Source organism: Fomitopsis serialis (genome assembly GCF_022376445.1).
Source record: "Fomitopsis serialis strain Sig1Antser10 chromosome Unknown B0H18scaffold_27, whole genome shotgun sequence".
NCBI classification, from domain to species: domain Eukaryota; kingdom Fungi; phylum Basidiomycota; class Agaricomycetes; order Polyporales; family Fomitopsidaceae; genus Fomitopsis; species Fomitopsis serialis.
This window is the reverse complement of record NW_025954987.1, coordinates 412257-425716: the sequence shown is the minus strand read 5'-3', so window position 1 is coordinate 425716 and position 13460 is coordinate 412257. Positions and strand designations below refer to the sequence as shown.

The following is a 13460-nucleotide window of genomic DNA, read 5'->3' as shown; positions in this document are numbered from 1 at the left end:
CGGAACTCCCAGATCGAGACGGAACATAGTCGGAAGGCGAAGCAACGGTACCTGGGCCCAATGATCGTGGTACGGCGGACGGAGGGAGGATCATACATCCTCGCGGAACTGGACGGGAGTGTGTCTAGGCATAGATACGCTGCATTCCGGGTGATACCCTATCGCGGAGGGACAAGGCGCGGGTTGAGATCACGGACTTAGAAGAATGGGAGGAGTACCTACCAGATGAGAACGAAGAGCTTGAAGAGCGGTTTGCCGTGGACGATGAAGAGGAGGAGTCGGACACGGAGGAAGGGGATTGACAGGGAGAAGGGGAGGCGGGGAGTCAAGCGGAGGGGGCGGAAGGTGCGGGCGTCGCGTCGGAAGGAGAGCGTGACCCGCGGAGGGGCGGAGAGGGATGGGCAGACGAGCTGGATGGGGTGGAGCGGATATGCTCAAGAACGTATGAGAGCTGGGTCTCGATGACGTCGAGGGCGGCCTGGACGGAGGAATCGTTTTGGATAGTGTCGAGACGGGATCGGATATAACCCCGGAAGGCCTCCAGGGCGCGGACCTTCTCGGCGAGGGTGTCGAGTCGACGGTCAACGGTGCCACGATCGAAGCCGGCGCGGATCTCGAGGCGTCGCTGGGTGTTAAGGAAGGACTCGTAGTTCCTCCGGTGCTCCAGGAACAGATCGAGGAGTCCGTTAACTTGGATCGCGATGCGTGTGTCTCCGCGATCGATATCCCTGGCGTGACTCTCGAGCATCGTGTTAACGGTGCGGCGGAACTCGACGAACTCGTCCCAGATGCGCTCCTGTTGGCGGATCTGCCGGGCGGAAGAAGCCTCAAGACGGGTAAGGCGCTCCTCGATAGGAAGGGTGGAGATCGGGACGGGCGCGGAAGGGTCGACGGGTGAGGGCGACGGGGGAACGGAAGGGGAATCTCGTCGGGATCGAAGAAGGGACGACGCTCGACGCTGGGGAGGCGGCGAGCGGCGGAGGGGACGCGAGTCTGAAGGCCGCTCATGCGGAGGAAAGAGGGGGCAGGGAGAAAGCGATGTGCAGGGCAGGATAGCTGCTCGGGGCACGAGTTAAGAACGATGTGGGAGATGGGATGGATGGACGACTCGCATACCCGAGGCAAGCACAGATCGATGGCGATAATGGGGAGGAGTGGACAGTGGAAGGGGAAAGAGGAGGATCAGTAGCCTTGAGGCGTCGGCACCACTCGAAATCAAAGTGATCAACGAGCTAGATGCACAGGATGGAAGCCTCGAGGTGATTGTACAGGGCGGAGGCCTCGAGGCGATTGGAAATCAACGGGCAGCCCATCCGGTGGCCAGCGAGGAAACGAGTGCGCGGCCTCGGGGAGCTTATCACACGGGTGGACGAAGAAGGCGCGGTCAGCGGGGCTCGGGGGGGGTAAGCAGGGATACATTGTACAATTGCGGACTTGGGACGGAGGGAGGTACATCGGAGGGAGGAGACTACTGCGGAACCACTACTACACTACCTACTGGCCCTCCTCCGACTCAAACTGACGCTCAGGCTTCCCGGGACCTTCCATTTCGACATCTTCCTCCAGCTCGTCGTGCTCATCTTCTGGGTCGGGGATCTCGGGGGCGCCGAGCATACCGGGGCGGCGGAAGAATTCCCGGACTTCCCCAGACCGGCTGGCCATCCAATCGAGTCGATCTTGGACGGTTCGGAGGCGAGGAGGAGCGGCAGGCACGGCCAAGGGAGCGGGTGGAGGCTGCGAGGGACCGGCGACCGGCTCGGGGGATGCAGAAGGAGCGGGAGGTCGAGTAGGCGGCGCTGGAGCACCGCGGAAGGGGAAGTCGGCTCGGATATCCGAAGGACGGGGACCGACGAGGGTGCCTCCTGGGGTGGTTACCCAGTCGTAAGAGGCGAGGGCGGACTGAGGGAGGTCGGGATGGTGGCCTATATAGAAGAAGCTTGGCGCGCCTTCCTCTGGAAAGCAAGGGGATGAGCAAGTAAGGACGGTAGGCGGAAAAGGGACTCACTAAAGGCACTGAACGCGCACCTCTTCTTCCGGGAACTACACGCGGCGCATGCGTGGCCCGGAAGGGCGTCGATGCGGCACCGGAAGCGATTTCGACGGCACTCAGGGCAAGGGGTGGTCGGAGAGTACACGTAGGGCCCGTACCGCGGGCGCTCGGCATTGGAAGTGCGCTGCGGCACCGGAGGGAACTTGTCGGGGAGGGCGGGGGACGGAAGGAGGATTGTCGGCGAAGGGGGAGCAGCCGAAGCGCCTCCGTGGTCGGGAAGCTTGAGGAGGACACGACGCGGCATTGGGCGAGACGGGCGAGGAGCGGGAGGAGGGGACGGCTGGGTTGGGCGGTAGAGCCGGGTCCCGATGTTGCTGGCGAAAATCGCCTCTTCCAACGCGCGAGGTGACATGGACCGCTCCAGGGCGTCATCCTCGATGGTGTCGATCGGAGGGGGAGTCGGTGGCGCGCGAGACAGGGCGGTGCCGCGCGGAGGCCCGGGGGAGGAGATGGTATGGACGGCGCGATGGGAGGTGAGGGCGATGGCGCGAACAGAGGAAGGGGCGCGACGGGCGTGCCTCTCTCTGTGAACAGAGGCGAAGAGGAGGGTGGCGGCGAACGCGCGGGCGTAACGGGAGGAGGGACGGAAGGGTCCCGCTCGGTGAACGCGAGCGAGGACGCGCGGGCATAATGGCCGGGGGCGGAGGGAGCCGGCTCGGGGAAAGGGAACCCGAACGGCCCAGCCACGGAGAGGGCGGGCTCAGGCGCGGGAACGTCCTCGAGGGCCGCGAGACGCACGGCGGGCGAGGGAACAGGACCGTCCTGGGCCGCAGGCTCGGGCATTGGCTCGTCGTACTCGAGAGGGGACGGAGGTCGAGGTTCGTGGGGCGGCGACCGGGGAGGCTCGGAGACGGGAGACAGATGCGCGGCGGTGGCGGGGAGAGGGGACGGATGAGGCACGGGCGATGGGGACGGAGCGCGAGAGGCGGGACGACGGGACGTGGCGAGGACGGCCGGGGAGAGCTCGAAGGTGGTGCCGGCCCAGTAGCCGGTCGAGCCGTACCGGCGGCCACGCAGTTGGGCCTCCTGCCGGAGGGTCTGGAGGGAGCCCTGGTACCGGGAGGGCTGGCTGGCGAAGCCGTCCAGCCGCTCCCAGAAGGCGTCCAAGGCGGCCTCGGTTTCGGGACGCAAACGCGTCTCGAACAGCCCGTTGGTGAGGACGTAGTCGAGGTGCACGTCGTACACGGCCTGGGAGGACCCGTGAGCATGGAGGACGGGGAGATAGGTATCAGAGGTGCTCACCCAGGCGTAGCATAGCTGGCGGCCCCAGATCAACCACGCGCCCGCTTGCGCGTGCGATGGATGGCGGCCCATGGTCGGCTCTCGAGCGGCGACGATGCTGATTCGCGCCTCAAGGGAGACCAGTTCAGCGGAGGCGGCGAGGCGGACTGGATAGTCCTCGTCGGGGAGACCGGCGGTGAAGTCCAGAGTGGCGGAAGGAGACGGGGAAGGACGAGACATGGGTGACAGGAGATGGGAGGGAGGAGGAAGGAGCACGAAGGAACAGGAGTGCGGCGAGCCTTATACGCGGGGAGACGAGGCCCAGCCACACTGATCGGAAGAAGATTCCCCGATCAAGAGACTATCCCGGCCAATCAACGCGTCGGACGAAGCGCTAGAGAAGCAAGGCGAGCAGAAGGCCGTGATCGATCACCGATCGCTCAAGACTTGGGACGATCCTGAAGGCGGCGTAGGAGTACCATATCGGGAAGAATGGGAGTCTGACCGGGGACGGTCAGAATTTCAAGGTGGGGGTAGATGTGGGGCAGGCCCACATGGGAACAGCGGTACGAGCCCGGAACGACACACGCACTCAGGCCCGGGCAATGCGGAGCGAAGCGACATCCATTGGCGGAAGGACGACTCGGCGGAAGGACAACCAATATAAGAACACGCGGGAGGAAGACGGCTACAGTACATGGACAACGGGCTCCTCCCCCATGGCGTCCTCAACCTCTCCTTCCTCCAGATCATCGACATCCCTAACCGGCGCGAACCGCAGGCGGCGAGGTACCCCAGAGTAGCCGTCCGGGACGTAGACTCCCTCCGACAGGCGGGCGTGCAAGTCGCGAACACCGCCCTCCACCGTATTCAGGCCTCGGGCGATACGAACAGCTTCGGAACGAGTGTCGCGGTTAGCGGTGCGGCACTCGTCTAGGAGGCCCTGGAACCGAGTAAGGAGGCTGTCGAGGCTGTCGGACGAAGCGCGGTAGGACGAGAGCTGTAAGGGACGCTCCAAGTAGCGAACCGGAAGGAGGGGACGACCAATCTCTGCGTCGGCCTGCTCGGCGGTGACCCGATTCGGGGCCCAGGCAATCAAAGGGAAGGGTTCGCCCACGTAGCTATGCTGCGACGGAAGAGTGAGGAAGACTTGGTCGAGGTACTCGATCAGCTCCTGCACGTCGGGATAGCGGCGGACGAGCGGAAGGGAAGCATCGCCGTGGGCCACTGCACGGGAACGAGAGTCGAAGAGCATTCGCTGCGGGGAGGACGGCTTAGAGGGGGATCAGGAATCAGGATGAAGGGGAAGACGCACGATTAACCACCGAGCTCCGTGGGCCCAGGCAAGCCACTCGTGGTCGCTATCGGGGTTCAGACGAGGCTCGACTACACGTTCGTCACGGAGAAGATCGATGAGGCGGTAGAACCGGGTGGTGAAGACGATGGTGGACGGGTTCGGGGGAGCATCGGCGGGCATTGCAGACGGTGGGGAAACACTGAGAGCCAGGGGGAGGGAGCGGAAGGAGCTGGAGAAGGGTATGGCGAGGCGTCGGAAGGAGGCGGAGGGACCGGAAGGAGCTGGAGAAGGGCACGGCGAGGGGTCGGAAGGAGACGAGGCGGGTGCGGAAGGAACGGGAGAGGAGAGGAACGGGTGCCAGCGAGGGTAGGACGTGGGAAAACGGCGGCGGGAGGAGACTTAGGAGGGGAGAGGGAGGGAGGAGTTAGTTACCCACCACTACCTCTCAGGACTCCGTATCTAGGTTGCGACGGGCAATCTCAGGCTTCAGGTCTCGTATTAGGAGGAACTTCAGGCTAAGGAAGCTCGTCAAGGTTAGGCTCAGGCTTAGGAAGAAGGACGCGACAGGTTTAGGATCGTCGGAAGGAAAATCGTCGAGCGCAGCAGGCTTAGGAAGGCCGATATACGCCCACGGACAGGGCAGGGGAGGTGTTTATCGTATCATCTCGACCTCCCTCTCCTCCGCGAGGTACCAGAGACCTCGCTCCCTCCTTCCGCAGCCGTCAACTCGCACCAACGACCCCCGCCCATCGTTTTCACCGATACCTAGAATTCCCTTCCGCGTCGTCTACGCATCGGGGACTCGCAATCACCACAGCGCGCAAGTCGCGCGTCGCACCCTCTTAGAGTCGCCAACGCCGTACGCAGCCCACGAACATACTGCGGGCGCGAGCACAGTGAAGAGTGGACGGCTGGGAAGGGCGAGTGGCTGGTGGGGGAGGGCGAGAGCGAGTCCCCATAGGTGAGCGCAAACGCACGCGAGCGACCCCACTAACGCAGGTACAGGACGCGGCAACGTGCAGCACGACTCGCACGGTTACCGCGAGAACGCAGGTCCTCTGCCCTGCGTGCAGGCACGGCCAATGGACGGCTGGACCACTGGACGAGCGGACGCGCGCGCACGGGCAGCCAGCATACACGCTGACTGCGAGCGCGCTGGGCAAATGTCCAGCCACCGAACGCGCGCAACGCGAGCGGGAAGGCGGGCGGGCCGGTGAACAGGCAAGTAGTACATGAGTGACTGGTCGAGCAGGTGAGCAGACAGGCACACGGGTTGACAGGCGGGTGAGTAGGCGGGCGAGGAGGCACACGAGGAGGCACACGAGCGAGTGGGCGGGCGGGTCAGCGGGCACACAAGCAGGGGACCACACACACGCCGACCACGAGCGTGCTGGACGAATGCCCAGCACGCAATCATGGCGGACGAACGGAGCGCGTGCGCGAGCTCAGGATGGGAGACAACGACGACGCTGAGCAGGGCCGGGGCGTGCGCAACACGCCGACCACGAGCACATAGGGCCAGTGCCCCGCGTGCAAACGCAGCCGACGAGAGTGTCGTGGGCCACAACTTGGAAGGTAGTACTTTGATGTGCGCGACGCGCTGGAGTCCGAGTCGCGCGGCGCGGACTCGCACGTCGGACTAATAGTACTGAAGTATTCTGTAATGACCATAGAGTGTTGATTGATCGACGTTAGTGTCGATCGTATAGCGCGAGTGTATAGAGCATTAACAAATATATTAGAATTGTGTATTGACACGGCTCTAGCCCTCACCCTCACCCTCGCCCCCGCCCGCCCCCGCCAGCCGCACCATTCCCAGCCGTCCACTCGTCGCTGTGCCCGCCCCCGCGGTAGGTTCTAGGCTGCGTACGGCGTTGGCGACTCTAAGTAAGAGGGCGCGACGCGCGACTTGTGCGCGTACGGGAGGCCGCGCCACAGCGGAGTCTGAATGTGCCCTGCAAACCCGCTGGGTGATTAACCTCAAGTGGGCGCATGGTGCCTGTCGATGATGTGCACTACATAATCTCCGTTCATCCTCAAGCGCCCCTCCGTGCCCCGCGCCCCGTCGTAGATCGTGCCCAGCCCGTCGGTGAGTCATCTTCTATTGTACGACCTATACCTTACTCACGCACCATATAGCACCCGATGCCGTTCATGGCCCTCTCACCCGAAATATTGCTGCTAGGATTGGGGAGGCGCTCGAGCGAGGCGAGATGGACGATCCTACCGTCGCGATGTTTGGGGGGCATCATGAGCTCGACCCGGGTCTACCATCTGGCTTCGACCCACTTGCGGAGACATCGTTCACCACAGATGTTACGGAGGTTAGCCAGGGAGTCCCCAAGGAGGAGGTCCGTTCTCCGGACTTTGCCACAGTTATATCGTTTCTCCCCACGGGAGACGAGCTAGAGTATGAAGAACATATCTTGTTCTTACACGAAGTCAAGAGGTATCCGCCCGGCTACTTTGAACTGAAGGCGAAGGCGCGGAGTGATGCCGTCTGGGGGATAATGGAAGACACTGTCAAACAAGCAGCCGAGCAAGCTTACAGGGTGTTCAACGAATATCTTGATGACGATGTGGTGCGCGTCATGCTACACGTTGGCATCTGGTTCTGCACCGTTACATTCGATCGAAAGCAGACCGAGAAGTTGGTGCCACGATTCGTGACCGAGCCATCTTCGAGTGACAATTGGCAGAGCGTACCGACCAGAGTATCCGAAGTGCATTCCATGTACAACATCGCAGTCTACGATGACGAATGCATCGGGGTCGAGGAGTATGGACAGCAATTCAAGGAACGTAATGACAAAGGCGAGGAAAGCACGCGTCAAGGCATATGAAGAGAAACATGGCCTGAAGAGCAAAGGGCAAGGCGCGGTACAGTCCGAGTAGTATTTCGTCCAGGTAGTGTGGTTATCAAAGTCTTGTATGACGGGGCCGATCGTCCTCTGTTACAATATAATTTTCACTCCGATGTTCCTACAACGAAGGTCAGATGGAAGACTCGCGTGCACCCTCGCCCAGAATGCTGCTGCTGCTAGTTTCATTTCGACATCTCGCGGCGATGTTCTTCCCATATCCTTCCTCCCGAAACGGCTGCGCGCTAGCATGCTACAGTAGCCCGACTACGCGAGTGTGCACTGACGGCAGGGACGTCTCTGTACGATATTTTTTGTCTGAACGCGCCTACTAGGCAGCACAGGTGAGCTCGACGGGGTAGCTAACCAGATAGCGTACTCGGAATGTCCCTTGTCTGCTGTCGAACCTACCATCGTGCATCGCGACGCGTGCCGCGGCGCGAAGTGGGTAGTGCATGCCACTGGCAAAGATAATCACAGCCCTTCGTCAGCATGAGAATGCAATATACTATAATGTTTCCGTATTACATGCAGTCTGTATATACAGTACAGATACGTACATACATATCCGCAACCGCAAGTAGTAAGCACATGGATGCGGAAGAGATGCGAGAGACGAGTGGCAGACTACACATGACAGAACGAGGTCAGTCAACGCCAATTGAACATAGATGAAAGACGCAGCAAACTTACCGCTACTTATCACCAACTGTACGGATCCCTGATTAAGTACCAATCGTACATGTCCGAATCAATGTACCACTTCGGCGGTGCAGTGATCCCCACGGCCTCTCCGAGCTTCCGGATATCCTCAGGCGAGGGGAGGTCTTTGCGAAGGAGATGGAAGTTCGAGTAGACTGATATGATCCGCTGCTCGCCCTCGCCGTGCTGAAGTGTGGAGTGCAGATCCAAAGTCGCCACCCGCAAACCGTCCTTCGATAGCTGAGTGGAGATATGTTCCAAGGCAGCTACCATTGACGCAGGTTCGTCGATCCGGTGCGCTTTCAGGAAGAGCGGCAGCAACGGCTTGCGAGTCCTCTCGACAACGACTGCGCCACTCCCATCTGACTCGTCGCCTCTCTTGCTGGAAGAGTCATCATCGTCACTTCCAGTGTCCTCCGTGTCGTCGTCAGTGGATGAGTCGCTAGCGTCATCGTCGCTACTCTCCCCGTCCGATTCGTCAGGAAGCGGTGGGTTGCGCCTGTGCATCATCAGGGTCAAGCCGTGTTCCTTCGCATAGGCCAGAAGGGTCTCCCTAGGAGCAGACCATCCGTAGTGCATCGTTGGTGGCCTGTAGATTGCAGCAGGGATGGGGATGAGCATGCGAGGCAGCAGGGCAAACGGCTCGACATGGCACACGTCCCATAGTTCCTACAACCTTGTCAGCATGATACTGCAAGCTGAGACTGCGAGATCACATACCTGTCTCGTCACGCTGCCTGCATGAGGCTTGAAGGGAGGAAGGAGGTTGAGTCGCTGCCCATCATTGGGAGGAGCGATTGTCGAGCGAGCGGCCGGAACGACCGGAAGGGGGATCACAATCATCCTCGATGCAGGCATGGCGTTAGAGAAGGACAGAGAGAATCTGTCGCAGCCGGTCGCTGTCAATGCTGTGTCGCCACCGGCGCGCGTCGATGTTTTAGCTTCGTGGTTCAACTCTGGTTGGCTCCGCAGCAGCCCACCGTGTACCGTCCGTTCACGTGACCGCGCGACGGGAGCCCCGCGTGAAAGGCTTCCTCAGGCTCATCGTTCGCTGTGAGATCTATATACATTTGCTTGCCTTCGAACTCGGTGTCCATGATGAACCACGAACCACATCCCGTGCGGCGCGGGGGTGTTGCTGGTTACATACAGTTGTTATATACAATATGATAGATCATAAGTATGCCCACAACCAAACGGCAGTCATGTTACGGCAGACTACAGATGACACACGAGGTCAGTCAATGTAGATGAAAATGCGACGAACTCACTGATATCACCGCCTGTACGGGTCTCTGGTTAGGTACCATTCGTACTTCTCCTGATCGATGTACCACTTCGGCTGTGCAGTGATCCCCACGGCCTCTCCGAACTTCTGAACATCCTCAGGTGAGGGGAGGTCCTTTCGGAGGAGATGGTAGTTCGTGAACACAGATATGATTTGCCGCTCGCCTCCACCGTGCTGCAGCGTGGGGTACATGTCCATAGTCTTAGGAACCCGTAGACCATCCTTCTCGGATAGCTGAGCGAACATATGTTCCATAGCAGCTACCATTGACGGACGTTCGTCGATGTTCGTCCCCTTCGCTCTGATGAAAAACGGCAACGGCTTGGAAGTCTTCTCGATGCCACTCCTATCTGACTCGTCGCTTCCTCGACCGGAAGGCTCATCACCGGTCCTATCATTGTCCTCTGCGCTGTCCTCCGCAGATGACTCACTGATGTCATCGTCGCTGCTCTCTCCGTCAGACTCATCGGAGAGCGGTGGGTTGCGCCGGTGCATCATCAGGATCAAGCCGTGTTCCTTTGCGTAGGTCAGGAGGGTCTGCCTAGGAGCTGGCCATCCGTAGTGCATCGTTGGCGGCCTGTAGATTACAGAAGGTACGGGGATGAACATGCGAGGGAGCAGGGCAAACGGCTCGATGTAGCGCGCGTCCAACAGGTCCTGAGATATTGTGAGCATGATATTGCGAACTAACATTGAAAGATTAATGCCTGTCTCGTCGCATAGACCTCCTGGGGCTTGAAGGGAGGGGGAAGGTCGAGTGGCTGCGTTCTCGGGAGGGCGATTGTCGAACGAGCGGCCGGAACGACCGGAAGTGGAATCGCAATCATTTTCGCAGGCGTAGACATAGTGCGTAAGTGTAGCTGTTGTCGGTAAGAGGATTCAGGAGAAATGGGGTTACCGTCACCGTCGGTGGCTGTCGGTGGTCTGTGGCCGCACCTATATTGATTGAACGTTGAACGTTTGAACAATGGCAGTCGGACATTGCCGACGACAGCCACGTAGGCGTCGCGGGCCGCCAGTCCGGTCAAGCCACCAATATTGTGGCTGATAACTAGGATTGTATACTTACAGTGAGAGAGGAACAACAAAGGCGTAGTACAGTCCGTGTAGTAGTCCAGGTAGTATGGACCGTATTTCTACTGATGAGGTCGAGGTTCCCGTGTTATAACATGATTATCACTCACTCTCGTTTCGTTGAGCACTAGCGAGAAGTGAGAGACGTGTCGTCGCAGGTTGCATTCTACTCAACGAACCAGTCAACGCCAACCAAGGCAGACGCGAATGTGGCCAACTCACTGATATCAACGGCGACGCGGGCCCCGGCTGATCATATACCATTCGTACTTATACTCATCGATGTACCACTTCGGCGGTGTGGTCATTCCCACAGCCTCTCCGAGCTTCTGGATATCCTCTGGCGAGGGAAGGTCCTTGCGGAGGAAATGGTAGTTGGTATAAACCGATATGACTCGCGGTTCGCCTTCGCCGTGCTGCAGGGTGGAGCGCAGCTCCATAGTCGCAGGAATACGCCAACCGTCCTTCTTCGATAATTGGGTGGAGATATGTTCCAAGGCGGCTACCATTGACGCGGGTTCGTCGATTTTCTTCCTGTGCGCTTTCGGGAAGAGCGGCGGCAATGGCCTGCTTGTCCTCTCGACAACAACTGTGCCACTCCTGGCTGACTCGTTGCCTGCCTGGCTGGAAAAGTCATCATCGCCACTTTCAGTGTCCTCCGTGTCGTCGTCAGCGGATGACTCGCTAGCGTCATCGTCGCTGCTCTCCCCATCCAACTCGTCAGGAAGCGGTCGTCTGCGCCTGCCTATCATAAGGATCAGGCCGTGTTTCTTTGCGTAGGCCAAAAGGGTCTCCCGAGGAGCGGACCATCCGTAGTGCATTGTTGGCGGTCTATAGATTGCAGAAGGGACGGGAATGAACATGCGATGGAGCAGGGCAAACGGCTCGACATGGCACGCGTCCCATAGTTCCTGAAACATTGTCGACAGGATACTGCGAGCTGAGACTGCGAGACCACATACCTGTCTCGTCACGCTGTCCGCATGAGGCTTGAAGGGAGGAGGGAGGTTGAGTCGCGGCCCATTGGGAGGAGCGATTGTCGAGCGAGCGGCCGGGACGACCGGAATCGGGATCGTAATCGTTTTGATAGTTGCAGACATGACTTGGAAAGGGAACCAAATGAAGATGGCAATACTGACGCCGGCCAGGATCTCGGCCACCCTAGGCAGTCGGTCATCGCACTCCTAGTCTACTGCAACCTGTCCTCTAGCCACGAAAAAAATACTAGGGTCGAGCTATCCATCTGTACAATGTATATACACCACCTCAAGCCAATACAGTACGAACTGAAGGTAGAAAAAATCAGTCTGTACGATGCTGTCCATATATGGTAAGTGCCGAGTGCATATTCTCAACCCATCGACAGTATTCAGCCATTGTGCTTGTATCTCGGGCTGAACAGCTGCTGAATTACTGGGGATATATCTATTGACATTCTGGAGTACATATATGCTGATTCGGATAATGTTAAGCCTTGTAGCGGGCCAGCTCTGGCTGCATGGCCGACTTCGTAGTCAATCTGGTTCCCAGGATTCTTGTCACGAAAGTGCTTACTACCTTCGACCCAGTGGTCAATAAATTCTTCTAACAATTTTCCTGCATACATAGGATGTTCTAACGTGGTCCCAGATACTCACCCAAGCGGTCGAAGTAAACATGGACCCGAAGGCCCGCATCGACTCCTTAGGTGGCCGAGATCCCGGCCGGCGTCAGTAAGTAGAACTCAGCGAAGGGCTCTGCGTCCACGGTCAATTATGTAAATGATTGTCTTGAGTTGTAGAGCGGCACTGGCAGCCACTGAGCCTGAGCCAGAGAGGCGCTACGCCACAAGTCACAGGTACAAACGCGATTACCAAACTCGGTATCCCCGAACTTGAGACGGAACCATTTGGTGGCGCTCACTGGCCAGTGCGCATTGGTCACACACGGCGCTGCCAGTGCTGCAGCTACGACCGTATACCCCACACCGACCTGCTTCTGCTCCTCATGGACGTCCACAAACGGTAGAAACATCACACCCGCATCCGAACCACAGGACTTCATCTGCACCCACACCATGTCTGAAGGTCTGACGACGGACTTCTGTTCCGGAGTCATCTCGATAGCTTGCATCGCTTGCCTCGATGTTGTGGCTGGTGTCTTGACTGACTTTGCGAGCGTCCGTGAGTGGGATAATCTCAGAGGTAAGTCCTGGCAAGTCATCGTGTAGTATATCTGATATCAATTCCCATTGTTCTGGAGGATAAGTACAGTAACCTAATCAGCGAGACCACTAAAGCCCAAAGCAAAACAGCGACTCGGCCTCCTCGCCACCGTCGTCACCGCCTTCAAGTTCTACGTCTGGTGCCTCATGCAGTGGAAGGGCGAGGTCGGCGGCTGGTGGAAACTCGCCCTCGGCAAGCGTCCGCCCCAGCTCCAGCACCGCGATACGAACGGCAGCCGCGCGCGCGCGAATGCGAACGCGCTTGGGTTTGAGAAGGACGGCGGGAATGGAGAGGTTGAGAGGAGGATCGAGGAGCTCGCGGTCGCACTCGGGATTCCGAGCAAGGATCTCACGAACGTGATTGCGGGCGCGGTGAGAGACCACGTCCCTCTCGCTAGCTTGTCTTCCATTGCCGCACACGAAACTGGGTGCGTACTTCTTCCGTGTTGCATACTGCGCGGTGAGATTGACTTCATGCGGTAGCGAGGTTGTAGGGCACCTGGTCGACCCCTCTGGCGCGTCCGCCTCTGAGGCGCAGAGCGCACCCGGCTCGACAGCGAGCCGAGGCTTCTGGGCATGGAGAGTGCCTTTGAGGCTGCAGTGCGCATGGATGAGCCTCCGGTATAGGCTGCGAGGGGCCTGAACAGCGAGCAGGAGAGAACCGCCAAACGAAGCCATACCGAACGTCTTGGACTCAAGTATCAGCATTGTATACATATTTGCAACTAGTGTTTGTAATGCATCTTGCCTCTTGTTGCACAAGA

At 59.2% G+C, this 13460-nt stretch overlaps 6 protein-coding genes across 6 annotated transcripts; 2 read left to right on the top strand and 4 right to left on the bottom strand.

Moving 5' to 3' along the window:
- The first annotated feature begins 6562 nt into the window (after window positions 1-6562).
- Window positions 6563-7448, top strand: B0H18DRAFT_1104091 (uncharacterized protein). The gene is made up of 2 exons (XM_048032605.1): window positions 6563-6657; window positions 6708-7448. Exon 2 carries the CDS (start codon window positions 6782-6784, stop codon window positions 7409-7411), a length of 630 nt encoding a protein of 209 aa, XP_047894351.1. The 5' UTR covers window positions 6563-6657; window positions 6708-6781; the 3' UTR covers window positions 7412-7448.
- Window positions 7449-8131: 683 nt separating this feature from the next.
- On the bottom strand, window positions 8132-9080 carry B0H18DRAFT_1210662 (uncharacterized protein; the record flags this gene model as incomplete). Its single annotated transcript, XM_048036385.1, has 2 exons — window positions 8852-9080; window positions 8132-8800 (listed from the first exon to the last, which is right to left on the bottom strand). Exons 1-2 carry the CDS (start codon window positions 8987-8989, stop codon window positions 8132-8134), a joined length of 807 nt encoding a protein of 268 aa, XP_047894350.1. The 5' UTR covers window positions 8990-9080.
- A 73-nt stretch (window positions 9081-9153) lies between these two features.
- On the bottom strand, window positions 9154-9991 carry B0H18DRAFT_1003461 (uncharacterized protein). The gene is made up of 2 exons (XM_048028428.1): window positions 9403-9991; window positions 9154-9349 (listed from the first exon to the last, which is right to left on the bottom strand). The coding sequence occupies exon 1, from the start codon at window positions 9984-9986 to the stop codon at window positions 9408-9410; it is 579 nt and encodes a 192-aa protein (XP_047894349.1). The 5' UTR covers window positions 9987-9991; the 3' UTR covers window positions 9154-9349; window positions 9403-9407.
- Window positions 9970-10738, bottom strand: B0H18DRAFT_1003460 (uncharacterized protein). Its single transcript, XM_048028427.1, has 2 exons — window positions 10489-10738; window positions 9970-10355 (listed from the first exon to the last, which is right to left on the bottom strand). Exon 2 carries the CDS (start codon window positions 10262-10264, stop codon window positions 10106-10108), a length of 159 nt encoding a protein of 52 aa, XP_047894348.1. The 5' UTR covers window positions 10265-10355; window positions 10489-10738; the 3' UTR covers window positions 9970-10105.
- B0H18DRAFT_1118485 (uncharacterized protein) lies at window positions 10721-11593 on the bottom strand (the record flags this gene model as incomplete). The annotated part of the gene is made up of 2 exons (XM_048033799.1): window positions 10721-11404; window positions 11456-11593. 2 exons carry the CDS (start codon window positions 11591-11593, stop codon window positions 10721-10723), a joined length of 822 nt encoding a protein of 273 aa, XP_047894347.1.
- Window positions 11594-12549: 956 nt separating this feature from the next.
- On the top strand, window positions 12550-13339 carry B0H18DRAFT_1118484 (uncharacterized protein; the record flags this gene model as incomplete). Its single annotated transcript, XM_048033798.1, has 3 exons — window positions 12550-12676; window positions 12758-13124; window positions 13180-13339. The coding sequence occupies 3 exons, from the start codon at window positions 12550-12552 to the stop codon at window positions 13337-13339; spliced, it is 654 nt and encodes a 217-aa protein (XP_047894346.1).
- Window positions 13340-13460: the final 121 nt, after the last annotated feature.